Raw genomic sequence first — 17,680 nt, forward strand, 5'->3', positions numbered from 1 at the left:
CTGTCTAAAAGGAGACTCTGTGGTGGAATGAGGTACCCTGCAGCACAGCCTAGTTTCGGGTCTGCAGTATTCTTGGAGGCCTAACTTAGAGTCCTAAATTTTGGCTCTTAAATTTTAGGAAACCATATTTTTGACCCTAGGTTTGACTGAAAACAGGTGCCTAAACTTAAGTGCATAATTTTACTCATTGTATGCTGTTTGATTTTCTTTTTCATTGTCTAGAGGTTGATCTTGTTGGACACATTCAGGCTACTTCTCCCTGTCTACATCCAGAGGATCTGATAAATGTGGTAAATAAAATCAGAAAAGATAACTTTGATTGTGTCTTTTCTGTTGTCAGACGACATCAGTTTCGATGGCAAGAGGTAAAAGACCTAGGTAAGTAAAGATAAAAAGTTTAAAACAAAATTAAAAGAAAATATTATGGCCGTGTGTGTGTATAGAGATCAATAGATTTCAGTTTTTTTTCCCTTTTCTCATAATGTTTCTTCACCCCCCCCCCCCCCCCCCAACTGCAACTAGTGATGACCAGAAGACCCTATTGAAACAAGCCCATTTCATAAACACCCCACCCCATATTCTTCCACAAAGCAGCCCTCCGCTGGACCCTCAAACAAATTTAAACTGATCCTGCCAACTAATTAACAGTTCAATACTAAACTATGGGCAGGAGCTGGCAGTTGAATATAATATTCCCATACCATAAGGAAGCTTCTTTAGAGAAAATCACTACAAGAAGCCACATTTTCCATTTATATCTGAATATGTATCTTCCCTGTACGTACCCGGATCAGTCCAGACTGTGGGTTATTCCTCCCTTCCAGCAGATGGAGACAGAAAAAAACTTGAAGAGCACCCTCTCTTAACCCGGTGTGCCACCTGCATCCCTTCAGTATTTCTCTGTCTCCAGCAGATGGAGGTGGTGCTGTTGTTTTACAGCTCCCCCCTTCGCTCCCGCGATGCCGCGGCCATCTTGCTGTAGTTCCTGCACTTGGGAGTCTGTCACCAGACTTTCCCATGCAGGCCTTTGCTCTCAGTGCCTCTCCAGCGGGGAAGGCAGTTCTCAGCAAGAGGCAGGCAGCTCCGCTGAAGCCCCGAGGTTCCTTAAAAAGATCAGCACCTCGGGAGCCCAGGGTTGATTCATTCTCCCTCAGTCTGGGAACGGTGGCCATTTTGGAAGTTTTTAAAGAGACAGAAGCCAGGGCATTGGGAGCAAGGGAGTTACCTCCCGATTTTTATCTCTGGTCCCTACCAGTCCTGGGGATCCTTTTGATCAGGATGTTTGAGGGTGAGCCCTATCCCCTGGTAGGGGAAGGGGCTGGTTCAAATGCTTTCACCCTAGACCTTGCTTCATATGCATAAGGCTTTTTTGGCTTCTCAGACTGCTTCCCAGACTCAACAAAGCGGTGCTTCGCGATTAGGTCTTCTTGCTGAGCCTCCAAATAAAATTCCTAAGTGCTCAGATACTCAGGCGGCACTTCGGGTTGCTAAATTGCGTGGCTTGTCCGCGGCAGCAGCGGATGGTGTAGTTCAGGATGTGCTGACCCCTTCCTTGCCCTCTCCCAGCGCAGGCTCCCAGGAGGACCTGATAAAACACTCCCCTCTGGATGATGATGACCCAAAGGTGGTCCGCCTATTTCATAGGGAGGAGCTGGAGCCTCTTATTCCCTCAGTCTTATCTGAATTAGGGGTGGATCTCCACCAAGTTACCTTCCTACAAGGTTCTGTGGATCCAGTCTTAGCGGGGCTGCGGGCTCCAGCTAAAACTTTTCCGTTGCATCCTATGCTGCACCAGTTGATGACTAGGGAGTGGGAGGTCCCAGATGCTGGTTTGAGGGTAAGAAGGGCTATGGATAAGCTTTATCCCTTGCCAGAGGATTCTTTGGACCTCTTGAGGTCTTCTAAGGTTGACACTTCTGTGACCGCGGTCACAGAGCGAACCACCATTCCCGTCGCTGGGGCGCCAGCCTTCAAGGGTCTTCAGGATAGAAAACTGGAGGTTCTTCTCAAACGAATCTTTGAAGTTTCAGCCCTGGGTATTCGAGCAGCGGTGTGCAGCAGCTACATGCTGCGGACAAGCCTCTGATGGGTACAACAGTTATTGTCTTCAAGACATCCTCCTCCCGGAGAGTCGGAGGAAGCGGAGCAATTGGAAGCTTATGGAGTGGATGCACTGTATGATCTCCTTCGTATGTCCTCTGCTGTGTCTGCATGTGGAGGCTCCATTTAGCTGCGTAACTGGTTGGCAGACGTTTCTTCTAAAGCTCAATTAGGCTCATTACCATTTAAAGGAAAGTTCTCTTTGGGGAGGATCTGGAGCAAATTGATGAAGTCTGAGTGAAAACAGTTCACAAGCTCCCTGAGGACAGGCCGAGGCCTTCTAGGGGTTTTCCATCAACCCGATTTTCATTTTCGAGGTCAACAGAGGTTTCACCAGGCTAGACTACAGGCAGAGACAGCCGGCGCCGAGGATGCAATTCTGGAATTCTTCCTTTTCAAGGGCGCAGAACAACCCTAGACACAAGTGCAAACACGACCCTTGCCTCCAAGTCTTCCCAATGAGATCAGGCCGGCCCATCCCTCGCTACCTTGGGTGGGGGGATGTTTGTCCCAATTCTACGAGGCATGGGTCAGAATTACTTCCGATCAATGGGTTCTAAGCATCATAGAACACGGCTATGCTTTTGGAATTTGCTCGGTCACTCCAAGACTTCTTCATGATCTCCCCCTGCGGTGCAAGAACCAAGGCTCAGGTCGTACGGCAGACCTTCAGATGGCTCCTGGCTCTCAGGGCGATACAGCCGGTTCCCCAAGTAGAATGGAGAACGGGGTGTTATTCCATTTATTTCGTGGTCCCAAAAAAGGAGGGATCCTTAAGGCCTATTCTGGACCTATAAAAAAAAAAAAAAAAGTGAACAAGGCTCTCAAGATACCACATTTCTGCATGGAGAACCGTACGTTCCGTGATAGCTGCAGTTTGCAAGGGCAAATTCCTGGATCCGATGGAAGCATACTTCGCAAGGATCATCACAAATTTCTCCACTTCCAGATACTAGGTATGCATTTCCAGTTCTGTGCACGGCCGTTCGGTCTAGCCACGGCCCCTCGCACATTCACCAAGGTTATGGTGGTTGTGGCAACAGTCCTAAGGAAGCAAAGCTTTCTAATTCATCCCTACCTAGATGACTGGCTCATCAGGGTGAAATTCAGGAGTCTCTCTGTATAGAAGCTATCTGCCACGTTGTCAAGCTCCTGGAGTCACTCAGCTGGGTGATCAATCAGGCCAAAAGCAACTTTGTCCCTTCTCAAACGATGGACTTCCTGGGCACCCGCTTCATTACCAGCATAGGAAAGGTTTTCCTTCCCCCGGACAGACGGAACAAATTGATGGACCAAGCTTGGCGCTTGTTGTCGCTCCAGCCTCCCAAAGCCTGGGGCTATCTACAGGTCCTCTGCTCCATGGCATCCACTCCGGAGATGATCCCCTGGGCGTTTGCTCATATGAGGCCATTACAACAAGCGTTTCTTTCCCGTTGGGACCCCAAGTCAGAGGAATTCCAGTTCCCTTTATCATGCCAGGTCCAGTCTTGGGTGATGGCTGTGTCCGCACAGCCTGTCTTGAGGGGTGGACCTTGAAGTCCCACAGTGGAAGATCCAGGAGAGTGGGAACTTTCCAACCGTGCAATGTATCTCATTTCCCACAGGTGGGGGATACCACACATGGACTTGATGGCGACACGAGAAAATGCCAAGGCCCCTAGTTTTTTCAGTCGCAGAAGGGACCAAGGTGCAGAGGGAGTAGATGCGCTAGTGTTTCCCTGGCCAACTTTGGTTCTCCTGTACGTCTTCCCTCCTTGGCCGCTAGTGGGCAAAGTTCTACGTAGGCTAGAGGTTCATCCAGGCAGCAAGATTCTGGTGGCTCTGGCATGACCCGATGGCTGTGGTTCATGGATCTAGTCAACCTGGCAGTGGATGGGCCCCTACGGCTTGGTCATCTTCTGCGGCAAGGCCCTATATTTTTCGACCAGGCAGATCGCTTTTGTCTAGTGGACAGGAAAACGTCTACCTCTCTCTCATGTTAGGGTGTGGAGAGTTTTTGAGACTTGGTATCATGAACAAGGAATTTTTCCAAGGCAGGCTTCGATTGCTCATATTTTGGCCTCTTTGTAAAGCGGCATATCCAAGGGCTTGTCTTTTAACTCACTTTGTGTGCATGTGGTGGCCCTGGGCTCCGTTGTCGGAAGCTCAGTAGCCTCGCATCCAGATGTTGTGCTTTTCCTCAGGAGTAAGGCATTTGATTCCTCCTGTCTGTCCTGGAGTCTTAACGTACAGGTCGATCCAGTAAAGTGTGCTCCGTCGGAGCGCACTGTCACCCTGCTCTGGACGCGTGTTTTCCCTTACCCCTTATTCAGTAAGGGGAGGAAAACACGCGGCCCACCCGCGGCACCTAATAGCGCCCTCAACATGCAAATGCATGTTGATGGCCCTATTAGGTATTCCCGAGCGATCCAGTAAGTAAAATGTGCAGCCAAGCCGCACATTTTACTCTAAGAAATTAGCGCCGCCCAAAGGTCGGCGCTAATTTCTTCCGGCGCCAGGGAAGTGCACAGAAAAGCAGTAAAAACTGCTTTTCTGTGCACCCTCCGACTTAATATCATAGCGATATTAAGTCGGAGGTCCCCAAAAGTAAAAAAAAAAGTAAAAAAAAAAAAAAAAAATTTTGAATTCGGCCCGCAGCTGTCGGGCCGAAAACCGGACGCTCAATTTTGCCGGCGTCCGGTTTCCGAGCCCGTGGCTGTCAGCGGGCTCGAGAACCGACGCCGGCAAAATTGAGCGTCGGCTGTCAAACCCGCTGACAGCCGCCGCTCCAGGCCAAAAGGAGGCGCTAGGGACGCGCTAGCGTCCCTAGCGCCTCCTTTTCCTCGTTTGCACTGCGTCGCCTCATTTAAATACTGGATCGCTCGCACCGGCGAGGGGCCGGTGCGCGCGCCGGGAGAGCGGGCATTCGTCCGCTCTCCCACGGACTTTACTGGATCGGGCTGTAAGTGTTTTGTGTGATCCACCATTTGAACCCCTTAGGAAGGCGACGTTGAAAGATCTCACATTAAAAAACTGTATTTTTAGTGGTGATATGCTCACTCGCAGAATCTTGGAATTACAGGCCCTCTCATGTAGGGAACCCTTTTTGAGAATTTCTGACTCTGGTGTATCTCTTACAACAGTCCCTTCCTTTTTGCCTAAGGTGGTCTCAACTTTTCATTTAAATCAATCAGTAGAACTCCCGGCTTTTCAAAACGTAACGGCTGACGTCCCACACGCAAGAGAACTTCGTCATTTGGATGTCAGATGTGCATTATTATGCTATTTAGAGGTCATGAATCCTTTCAGCGTTTCGGATCATTTGTCTTGTGGAGCAGTCCCGAGAGAGGTCAGAAAGCTTCTAAAACCTACAATTGCTCGATGGTTGAAAAGCTATTTCCTCCGCTTACATTTTGTAAAGGGCGATCCGTTCCTGAAGCGTTGAAAGCACATTACGTTCGTTCCCAAGCAGCTTCTTGGGCTGAATGCCAGTTGGTTTTGCCACAAGAAATCTGTAGGGTGGCCACATGGAAGACATTACATACATTGCTTGTCACTTCCGCTTGGACGTGCAGGCTCCAGATGTCAGCAATTTTGGCAGTGGAGTTCTTCGCGCGGGACTCTCAATATCTCACCCTGTTTAGGGAAGCTTTGGTACATCCCACAGTCTGGACTGATCCGGGTACGTACAGGGAAAAGGAAAATTGTTCTTGTCTGTTAATTTTCATTCCTGTAGTACCACAGATCAGTCCAGATGCCCGCCCGGGGAGTGGGTGTTTGGAGTCTGTTTAATGTAGAACACTAAGAATAGTAACCGAAGTTGCTCTCAATTTTTGCACTTCTACAGTTCTATTATTGCTTGATTCATTATTATTCTTATGCATATTCGGCTTGGATATTCTTTATACTGAAGGGATGCAGATGGCACACAGCAACAAAATGGTCTTTCAGATCTTTTGAGATTGCTTCACCCAATGGAGAATGATTTTACCCTTGTTTCCATCCCACATCAGTCATATTCAAGGATAGACCATTTCTTAGTATCTAATACTTTGCTTTCTCTCATTTCAACTACGACTATACATCCGATCATTATTTCAGAACACTCTCTTTTAAAGAATGGAGATTCAACCCTGGTCTATTGGAGGAGTCTCAATTTCTGGATTACATTAAAATGGGTTTTTCTGAATATTTTTCCCTTGACTAAACGGATGTTTCTGTCCAAACTTTAATCTACTCTTAAACCTGCAATCTGGGGCCATATAATCTCCTATAGCGCTCACAAAACTAGAGTGCCAGTCTGCTGTTGTGAGGTTGGAGGGAGAAATAGCTTCTCTTGAGGCTAGACGTATCAGTCATGCTCAAAATACTGACCTCATTAACCTCCTCAAACTAAAATATGAATACAACAAACTTCTTGGTGAAAGAGCAGGAGATTATCTTTTTGTGGAATGCAAAGTATTAATCAAAATAATATGGGGCAGACTGTTGACCAGTTGCTTAAGAAAAAAGGGGGGACATCAGAAAACGGATGCTGGAGATCAAAATCTCCGAGAAAACTACAGTTCGTAATCTGGAAATACTAGATCACGTTTTACTCTTTTTTTTTTTTTAATTTCTCTTTATACGTCTGAGTCACTTCATTTGCTCACATTTCCTTCTTTTTAGATAGTCTTGATCGTTCCTGTCTGTCGGAAGATAAGCTGTGGCTGGATTAAGTCCTATCCCTATCAGAAATACGACAAGCACTTTGTTCGCTGTCTTCACAGAAATCTCCCGGCCTAGATGGTTACCCAGTAGAATTTTATAAAAGCACCGTAGACATTCTACTTTCGTATATGCATGCTTATTTTCAGGACATTGTTTCTGATCTGATTGATTAAAAAGTTTACAGAAGCTTGAAATGTTGTACTCACTATACCTGGTAGAGATCCTTTTGCTTACCTCTTAACTACAGACTCATCTTGCTTAATGCAGATTATAACATTTTTGCCAAATTACTAGTTCACAGATTGAGATCTGTGGGTGGAGATTTGCTAAAGGATCAGACAAAACATAAGAAAATGCCATACTGGGTCAGACCAAGGGTCCATCAAGCCCAGCATCCTGCCTCCAACAGTGGCCAACCCAGGCCACAAGAACCTGGCAAGTACCCAAAAACCAAGTCCATTCCATGTCACCACTGCCAATGGCAGTGGCCGTTCTCCAGGTGAACTCAATAGCAGGTAATGGACTTCTCCTCCAAGAACTTATCCAATCCTTTTTTAAACACAGCTATACTAACTGTACTAACTACATCCTCTGGCAACAAATTCCAGAGTTTAATTGTGCGTTGAGTAAAAAAGAACTTTCTCCGATTAGTTTTAAATGTGCCCCATGCTAACTTCATGGAGTGCCCCCTAGTCTTTCTACTATCCGAAAGAGTAAATAACCGATTCACATCTACCCGTTCTAGACCTCTCATGATTTTAAACACTTCTATCTTATCCCCCCTCAGTCGTCTCTTCTCCAAGCTGAAAAGTCCTAACCTCTTTAGTCTTTCCTCATAGGGGAGTTGTTCCATTCCCCTTATCATTTTGGTAGCCCTTCTCTGTACCTTCTCCATCACAATTATATCTTTTTTGAGATGCGGCGACCAGAATTGTACACAGTATTCAAGGTGCAGTCTCACCATGGAGCGATACAGAGGCATTATGACACTTTCCGTTTTTATTCACCATCCCCTTTCTAATAATTCCCAACATTCTGTTTGCTTTTTTGACTGCCGCAGCACACTGAACCGACGATTTCAATGTGTTATCCACTATGACACCTAGATCTCTTTCTTGGGTTGTAGCACCTATTATGGAACCCAACATTGTGTAATTATAGCATGGGTTATTTTTCCCTATATGCATCACCTTGCACTTATCCACATTAAATTTCATTTGCCATTTGGATGCCCAATTTTCCAGTCTCACAAGGTCTTCCTGCACATTATAGTTAATGGCAGTCTTTCATACATTCTCATATTTCTATATTATCTTCCAAACCTATCATTTCACTCTCTAGCTCCCGAAAAGGTGTTTAATCAAGTGGAATGGCCCTATAATTTACAAGTATTATGATGGTTTGTTTTGGGTTTTTGATTTCTGTATCAAAACTGTTGTTCTACTCCTCAAGCTTGGGTCTTTGAAAATAACTTGATTGATCTTTTTTTCTTTTCAACCTATCTCTTGAACCTTTGCTCATAGCTATACGACAACAACCTCAGATTAAGGGAATATCATACTGATGGATGGAATGTGAACTATTTGCTTATACTGATGTGATGTTATACAGTATCTCTTGGATCCTTCTTTGTTTTTCTCATTTGTCTTTTTTCCTCCTTTTCTGGTTATAAGGTCAGTTAGCAGAAAACTGAAGCTTTGCCTGTGTGCTGGCCAATCAGATTAAACTCAAGGATTATCATATTTGTTTGATTACCAAAGGGATGAAATTTAAGTTTGTTCTAAAGCAATTTGGATGCCACAGTCTTTCACTATCGGACTATTCCCCTTTATTAGCATGGCTTAACAAATGTACACCCCTATATCTCACGTGGTGGGGCAGATTAGATATCATTAAGATGGTTGTAACCCCTTGCATTAACAACATTCTCAGTATGCCAGTTTTTTCTCCCACTACTCTCTACTAGCACTTAGAAACCTATTCACTTTTCTCTGGGGCAATGAACCTGCTGAAATAGCATTCAAAAAAACTTAACTCCACCTCTTTCGATGCTTTAACTTCCCTGGCATTTATAGTTATCAGGCTTATATATTGCAGCATGGTCAATTTTGGTTCTCTGGTTACTTGTTACAGGATGACTGTCCCAAATGGCTGGACCTAGAAAAAGTGCTGGTACATCCCTTGCATTTGGCTTTGCTCTTGGGGATGAATCTTCTAAAAAACATCCTTCCCAACTCTAATTCAGTCTAACATTCTGATCTGGTTTGTCTCCTACCTCCTCAGTCCCCACATTGGTCGGCATCTAATGTCAAATTAGGTTCTCTGATTACTTGTCCTGGTCCTAGATAATCAAGTATTGAATTGGAAAATTTGACAGAGCTGTGGAATAAGATTTTAGTCAAGTTATTAGGCATGGGTTGTTGATACCTTTTGACGACTGTCTCCCATTACTTGCTGCCACAGATTCTAAGATTTCACTGGTTGCAACTGTATAATGTTTTATATAATTTTTTTTTATTTTTAGGAAAATCAAAGGACTTGGGTGTCTTGACTTATTACTGTGTTAGTCACTTAGCTTCTGATTTTTATAAACTTCTAAAAATCCAATTTACATGCCCATTGGGATTTGAAAAATGTTGGGAAATTGATTGCAGGTAGCCTTTTTAGGAGCTGGTTGCGACAGATATTGGTGGTCTATAGTTAGTTTCATTGTTTATCTGCTATTATTCGATCCATGTTTTTTGTTTCTTTATGCTTTATGGATGCCAATGATATTTCACAAAACTGTTTTTTTTGTCAGACTCCCATAAGCGTTGGTCATATTAGAATGACAGAGCACCTCTTCCTCATATGTTGTTTGATTGTCCACCACCAGTTTAACAGTATTGGGCGGATGTTTGGGAGAAACACTCTAGAATAGTTCCCCTTCTGGCTTCTGTTTCTTACAGAACAGTAATTTTAAAATCTGCTGACCCTACTTTCCCTGTACGTACCAGGATCAGTCCAGATGGTGGGTTATGTCCCCTGTCCAGCAGATGGAGTCAGAACCAAAACTTCCGGGGGAGGTCTTATATAATCTCCCCTCCCCTACCTCAAACGTCAGTATTGTTCTGACTCCAGCAGATGTGAGCAGGGGACACAAGGGTTCCCAGCTCCGTAGCTTAGTTTCCTAGGCCTCTGTTGCAGAGGGATCAAGTCCGAAAAAAAAAAAGGGGAGGGAGGTGCTCCTACCCTCGCAGCCCAAAGAGACTTGCGGGCAGACTGCCAGTATCTTGCTCTCTTCTCTCAGCGGGGTGAGTGTTCTTTTTTTTTTTTCTCTTTCTCTCTCTCTCCCTCTTTAGATTCCCTACAGCCTTCTAGCCGACGACGAGCCAGGCCTCGGGGTGCATATCGGTAGGGCCGATCTCTCCCCCTTGGCCCTGTTTTATGGCTCCCCTCCCCTGCGGAGCGAAGCAGACTCCCGCCCCGCGACGACCACATTCCCCGGGGCCGCCGGGGAGTGAGATTCCCCGGAGGCACCTTTGGGTCGGTGGGGGGGGGGGGGGGGGGTCATTCCGGCTCCCGCTTACCGCCTCTCTTTAGCTGTTGCCGAGCGCACGAAGCGCCTCTCCTCCGCTTCCCTTGTTGCAGATGCAGCGACCGGCCCCCTGTGAGGCCGCTGGCCGTCAGGGAGAGCGCCGACCCCGAGCAGAGCCGGGCTCAGGCTGTTCCTCCGAGGGTGAAGCAAGCTCCCCTTCGGGGGAGCCTCTGAGGCTACAGGATCGAGCCGGCATGAAGCGGGAACGGCGGCCATTTTGTTTCCGGATCCAGCCACCGGTCACTCAGATGGGGAAGCAGGGGAGACAATCGAGGCCCTACGGCCGTTTTCAACCTCGGGGGTTGCATCAGGTCCCACCGCTCAGCTGGGGAAGCCTCCGGGGAGTGGCACCTTGGCCTTTCCGGCATTTTCACCAGAATTCGTGGTCCTTATGCACCAGGCTTTTTTTTTTACAGAGTAGAGACTCGCTGGGGGGGGGGCCGGCCTTCCTCCGCCCCCTAAGCTTGCTCGTTTGGATGCCACTCTCAGAGGCAGAGCCCCCCATGCCAGCACCCCACTCCCTGACGAGGAACCAGGGACCCTCCAGGGAGTCAATCAGGGCAGCGTTCCACCTTCAGAGGGGACGTCCCCCTGGACCCGGATGGGGAGGACTCCCTTTTGGTGACTCAGTTACAGGGCGACGACCCGCAGGTGCTCCGCATCTTTCAGGCTGGGGAGCTGGACGATCTCATTCCCCACATCCTGCAAAAGAGTTGGACATTGACCCTCCTCCGGGGCCGGTGGAGCCCGACCCAGAGGTCAAGAAGGGGGATCCTCTCTTGGCAGGCCTGCAGCCTCTGGCCAAGGCTTTTCCCACACATCACACTATTTTGCAGCTCATTTCCAGAGAGTGGGACTCGCCCGAATCCAACCTTAGGGTTGGTAGGGCCATGGAGAAGTCTATTCCGTCTGACTTCCTGGAGCTTCTCAAGGTTCCCACAGTGGATTCCGCCGTTTCGGCGGTCACCAAGCATACTACCATTCCCGTCACGGGGGGGACAGCTTTGAAGGATGTTCAGGACAGGAAGCTGGAGGTATATTTAAAGAGGATCTTCGAAGTCTCCGCGTTGGGGATGTGGGCTGCGATCTGCAGTTCGCTGGTGCAGCATGCAGGGCTCCGGTGGGTCCAACAACTGCTTACTTCTCAGTCTCTGCCGGAGGATGAGGGACAGCAAGTGGATAGGCTGGAGGCCGTAGTCGCCTATGGTGCTGACGCCCTGTACGATCTCCTGCAAGTTCTAGCTCGCTCGATGGTTGCGGCAGTGTCGGCGCGTCTACTCCTGTGGTTAAGGAACTGGGCGGCTGATGCTCCCTCCAAGACTCGCTTGAGTTCCCTTCCCTTCAGGGGCAGATATCTCTTTGGGGAAGACTTGGATCAGATTATCAAATCCCTCAATGAGAATGCGGTCCATAAGCTACCAGAGGATCGTCCTCGTTCTGCTAGACCCTTCCTTTCCTCCAGAAGCAGGTACCGAAATCAACGCCGGTCTCGGCCCACGAGGCAACAACCGCCCAGGACACCATCCTCTCGATCGCACGCCTGGAACCGGTCCTTTCGGGGACGTCACCATGGCAGGGACGGCCAGGGATCGGGGGGGCCCCCCTAAGTCCTCACAATGATGCCAGGAGGTCCCTCGGGGCGACTCCCCGCTTGGGGGGGGGTCGGCTTGCTCTCTTCTACGAAGAGTGGGTCCAAATCACGTCGGATCAATGGGTTCTAGATATCCTAAAACACGGTTACGTCTTGGATTTTGTACAAGCCCCACGAGACAGATTCCTGTTTGTCCCGGCTCAAACAGAGGGCCGTCCAACAGACCCTAGACCGGCTCCTATCCTTGGGCGCAATAGTGCCGGTCGCAGCCTCCGAGCTCGGTCGAGGTCATTATTCACTTTACTGGTTCCCAAAAAGGAGGGGATTTTCCGGCCAATTCTGGACCTCAAGACCGTCAAGTCTCTCAGGGTTCCCCGGTTCCGCATGGAGACGCTTCGCTCGGTGCTGGCTGCAGTGCACCCGGGAGAATTCTTGGCTTTGCTGGATCTTACGGAAGCGTATCTTCACATCCCGATCCATCAGGCCCCACCAGCGCTATCTACGTTTCAAGATCCTGGGGCAGCATTTTCAGTTCCGGGCCTTACCCTTCGGACTGGCCACAGCCCCTCGGGTGTTTACCAAGGTCATGGTAGTCGTAGCGGCGGCTCTCCGCAAGGAAGGAATCCTCGTGCACCCCTATCTGTACGACTGGCTCATTCGCGCGAAGTCCCAAGTACGGGGGCTTCGAGCGGTGGACAGAGTAGTTCAGCTCCTCCACTCGCTGGGGTGGATCGTAAATTTTGCAAAGAGCAAACTAGTGCCATCTCAGTCCCTGGACTTCCTGGGAGCACATTTCAATACAAGGAAGGCGATGGCTTTTCTGCGACCAGAGAGAGCACAGGCGCTGCGAGAGCAGATCCTCGTCTTTATGAAGCTCGAAGCGCCCACAGTGTGGGATTATCTGCAAGTATTGGGCACCATGACCTCCACCATCTATCTCGTCCCGTGGGCCTTCGCTCACCTACGCCCTCTTCAGAGGTCGTTACTGTCCAGATGGAAGCCAGCATCATGAGACTACCAGGCGGTCCTGCCGATCCAGAGGTCAATGCGGCTCAGCCTCCACCGGTGGCTGGACCCTCAGCAACTCACACGGGGTATATCCCTGGAGGCCCCGGACTGGGTGATAGTAACCACGGATGCCAGTCTTTCCGGCTGGGGAGCTGTCTGTCGACACAGCGCGATCCAGGGCCGATAGTCGCAAGAACAAACGCATTGGCCCATCAACCGTCTGGAGACCAGGGCGGTTCGTCTGGCTCTGCGGGGGTTCCTCCCTCTGGTACACCGGTGGGCGGTCAGAATTCTATCCGACAATGCGACCACGGTAGCCTACATCAATCGTCAGGGGGGCACAAGGAGCCGGCTCGTGTCCCGGGAGACCGACAGACTGATGAAGTGAGCAGAACTCCACCTAGAGTGCCTAGCGGCATCTCACAATTCAGGCACAGACAACGTACAGGAGGACTTCCTCAGCCGCCAGTGCTTGGACCCCGGAGAGTGGGAACTCTTGGAAGAAGCCATGGGGGCTCATAGTCAAGCGCTGGGGGATACCACGCATGGATCTGATGGCAACTACCAAAAATACCAAGGCAGTCCGCTTCTTCAGTCGCAGAAGGGAGCACGGCCGGAAGGGGTCGATGCGCTGGTCCTTCCGTGGCCACTCCAGGGCCTTCTGTATGTGTTCCCGCCGTGGCCACTAGTGGGAAAAGTCATAAGAAGGGTGGAGGCGCATCCGGGCCCAGTGATCCTGGTAGCGCCAGAATGGCCTCGCCTGCCATGGTTCGCAGATCTGCTTCATCTGACGCTGGAGGAACCACTTCGCCTCAGTCACCTGCCGCGTCTTCTTCGGCAGGGACCAATATTTTTCGAGGGGACAGATCACTTCTGTCTTGCGGCTTGGCTTTTGAGAGGCGCACGTTGAGACGTCGTGGTTTTCCTGAGCCCGTTATTTCTACTCTCTTACGGGCGCGCAAGACGTCCACCTCGGTCACATATGTGCACGTTTGGAAGGTCTTTGAGGAGTGGTGCGTATCCCACGATATCCAGTCCACCCAGGCCTCGGTGGTTCAGATTCTTTCGTTTCTCCAGGCAGGCTTAGACTTGGGTCTGGCGTATAATTTGCTCCGGGTACAGGTGGCGGCCTTGGGCACTTTCCTCCAGGAGGATAGTAATTTGCTGTCGTCTCATCCAGATATCGTCCGTTTTCTGAAGGGGGTGAGACATTTGAAGCCTTCGATCCGGCCTCCGTGTCCGTCGTGGAACTTGAACCTGGTCCTCAGAGCTCTCTGTGGTCCTCCCTTTGAGCCCTTACAAACAGCTACGGTCAAGGATGTTATGCTCTGAACTGCAGGCTCTTTCTTGCCGGGAACCATATCTCCGGTTTGCGGCGAACGGGGTCTCTATCCATATCGTACCATCCTTCTTACCCAAGGTAGTTTTGGCTTTTCACCTCAACCAATCAGTGGAACTGCCCTCGTTTCCTTCGGCTGGTTCAGGGGATCTGCACAAATTGGACGTGCGATGATGTCTCATGCATTACCTAGAGCTCACAAATGATTTCCGCCTGTCGGACTGCCTGTTAGTCCTTTGGTCTGGCCCGAGGAAAGGTTGTATGGTTTCCAAGCAGTCCATCGCTCGCTGGTTAAAGGGAGCGATTGCAGTGGCTTATATTGGTATGGGTAAGCCTCCTCCATTGTCTGTCAAGGCTCATTCGCTCCGGGCTCAAGCAACATCTTGGGCGGAGGGCACGTCTGTCTCGGCCCAAGAGATGTAGGGCGGCCACCTGGAAGTCGCTCCATACTTTTGCGAAACATTATCGTCTGGACGTGTGGGCTCCGCCGGGCGGGCTCTTTGGGGACAGGGTTATTCGCGCAGGGCTGTCCTCGGCCCACTCATGAGGGGGAAGCTTTGGTATATCCCACCGTCTGGACTGATCCTGGTACGTACAGGGAAAAGAAAATTATTCCTTACCTTGCTAACCTTCGTTTCTGTAGTACCATGGATCAGTTCAGACCCCTCCCTGTGGCTGGAGTTATTAAGGTGGGACATTTCTTTCTTTCTTTTTCCTTCTTGAGGTTCCAACTTTTTGTCTTGGGCGGACAGTTTTGCCTGCAAGTTTTCCCTGTTCAGCCCTGGCCTACTGGTTTTACTTATGGCTGGTCTCCTCGACCATTATGTGTTCGAAAGGCATACTTGATCCCTCTGTGATGGTCTCTTCTCTTCTGGGCTTTGCTAGTCTAGAATCTGACGTTTGAGGCAGGGGAGGGGAGATTATATAAGACCTCCCCCGGAGGTTTTGGTTCTGACCATCTGCTGGACAGGGGACATAACCCACCGTCTGGACTGATCCATGGTACTACAGGAACAAAAATTAGCGAGGTAAGGAATAATTTTCTTTTACATTTACTGCCTTCGCAACAAAGACTCTTTGATTTCTTGTTGCTTTGAAACAAATATTGGCCAATTGGAAAAATGCAGCCTTATTAAATTAATTTTTGGTGGACACAGTATGTATGCTTTATGGCTGCTAATTTCTCATGTATAAAGCAAAATCAGATTATTTCATGGTAATGCATTTGGAGTCTGAGAGACCGGATATTCACTTAATTATAATTTCCTGGCGTGTAGCCAGATGGACTCAGAACAAATGGGATAGTATCCGCGTGCTAGCAGTTGGAGACGGATCTGACGTCAGCACAGGGGCGTATATATCCCCACAGGAGGCGTAGCTATTCAGTAATTTCCGTCTCCAAAGCAGTTTGGAGTGCCTGCACGCTAGTTGAGCGTGCTTTCCAAGACTTCTTTAATTTTTCTCTTTTCTTATCATTCTAGATTCGTTTTTCCTGTCTATTCGACTTAGAGCCCTGCGCTCCTGCGGTAGATACCCACGGGTTCCTCCCCCAGCGAGCTCCCGGGGTGATTACTGTGCTCCCCCGGTGGGAAAGTCCTCGGTCCTGCCGAAGCGCGGCAGTGACGCAGTCCCCGGACGCAGTCCGCGTGAGGTATACGAGGCCCTCGGTCCCGGCGTGGACGAGGTAGCGGGTGCATTTCCTCAAATTGCGGTGGTGAGGTGATCCCTTCCCCCGCAGCCGGAGACCGCCTGTGTTCCAGCCGGGAAGCGCCGAAGCTGGTAAGGAGTACGTCTCTTCCTACGGGTCTCCGAAGCGCAGAGGATCGGCGGCATGGCACGCCGTGGAGGACGCCGGTTGGGCCTTGCTCAGGTACTCCGCGCCCGTAATAGGCGCGGCTTTCTTCCTCCTTGGCTTTGCTGACCGCTTCTTACTGAAAGCTTATTGAATGCCTATTGAGAGCATATTGCTGACCGCTTATTACTGAAAGCTTATTGAATGCCTATTGAGAGCATATTGCTGACCGCTTATTGAATGCCTATTGAGAGCATATTGCTGACCGCTTATTGAATGCCTATTAAGAGCATATTGCTGACCACTTATTACTGAAAGCTTATTGAATGCCTATTGCGAGCATATTGCTGGTCGCTTATTACTGAAAGCTTATTGAATGCCTATTAGGAGCATATTGCTGACCGCTTATTACTGAAAGCTTATTGAATGCCTATTGCGAGCATATTGCTGGTCGCTTATTGCTGAAAGCCTATTGAGGGCACATTAAGCGCTTATTGCTGCCGCATATTCCTGTTGAGCGCCTGTTGTATTACGCGCCTATTGCTGCCACTTATTATTGAGCACCTGTTGTATTAAGCGACTATTGCTGCTGCATCTTTTTCTTTAGCGCCTGTTGTATTGAGCGCCTATTGCTGCCGCATATTATTATTGAGCGCCTGTTGTATTAAGCGCCTATTGCTACCGCATATTATTCTTGAGCACCTATTGTTCAATGGATCAGAAAGCTGCAGAGAAGATTTAGTGGAGAGTAAGGAAAACTTAGATTTGACGGAATTTATAGAGAAATCATTTGAATCAAAAATTAATGTAAAAGCTACTTTACTCGTACAATTTTTATCACCGGTAGAAAGAGATACCATTTTGAGACTACACTTTAAATACCAAAAAATAGATTTCTATGGATCTCCTATAAAGATCTTCCCGGATGTGGTGCGTAGCACTCAACTAAGAAGGAAAAAATTTATTGAAATGCGTAAAGAAGTGATAGAGAAAGGTGCTCAATTTGTACTAAAGTACCTGTGTAAATGTCACATAAGTTTTGGGAAAGACAGATATGTCTTTAATGACCCAAACCAGCTTAGGGTGTATTTAGATACACACTCCTAGAGGTGTAATATGATTGAAGGGGGGGAAAGGATTGAAAAATGTGGTTAGGCAATTTAGTGTAGATTGAAATTTTCTTTATCTGCTCCAATAATTTGGTCTTAGCTGAGGTTTGATCTCTAGTTTTCTTACTATATTGCCTTGAGTAATAGGGTGGAGTTATAAAAATGATGTCTTAAATTGTTTATGGAATAATAATTCTAGCATAACCCACTCTATGTAATTTTCTGTATGTATAAACAATTGAAATGCATTAAAAATAAAATTAAAAAAAAAAGAAAGCTGCAGAGTCTTCAGCGACGGCGCCGCCTGCTTCAGGCATTGCAGCCCTTGGCTTCTGCTCCGCATGCCACCTTAGGGCCACGCGCAGGGATGAGCCAGATTCTCTGTGTGCCCAATGTGAGGGGGCCATGCGACCCTCGGGCCAGGACCTGTCTCAACCACGATTTGTGGACAGTTCCCCAGGGGCTACCCCGGAGT

General features: G+C 48.6%; 1 protein-coding gene across 4 annotated transcripts in view; it reads left to right on the forward strand.

Moving 5' to 3' along the window:
• The window catches only part of CMAS (cytidine monophosphate N-acetylneuraminic acid synthetase), a 312,311-nt gene that overhangs the window by 62,375 nt on the left and 232,256 nt on the right, over window positions 1-17,680 (forward strand). For 3 of the 4 annotated variants that reach the window (XM_029600157.1, XM_029600158.1, XM_029600156.1), the window contains exon 3: window positions 223-378. The exons of the other annotated variant lie outside the window; for it this stretch is intronic. In XM_029600157.1, coding sequence (XP_029456017.1) covers window positions 223-378 — 156 coding nt within the window. The remainder of the gene's footprint in view (window positions 1-222; window positions 379-17,680) is intronic. 4 annotated transcript variants of the gene reach the window in all.

This window comes from Rhinatrema bivittatum, chromosome 4 (genome assembly GCF_901001135.1).
Source record: "Rhinatrema bivittatum chromosome 4, aRhiBiv1.1, whole genome shotgun sequence".
Lineage (NCBI taxonomy): Eukaryota > Metazoa > Chordata > Amphibia > Gymnophiona > Rhinatrematidae > Rhinatrema > Rhinatrema bivittatum.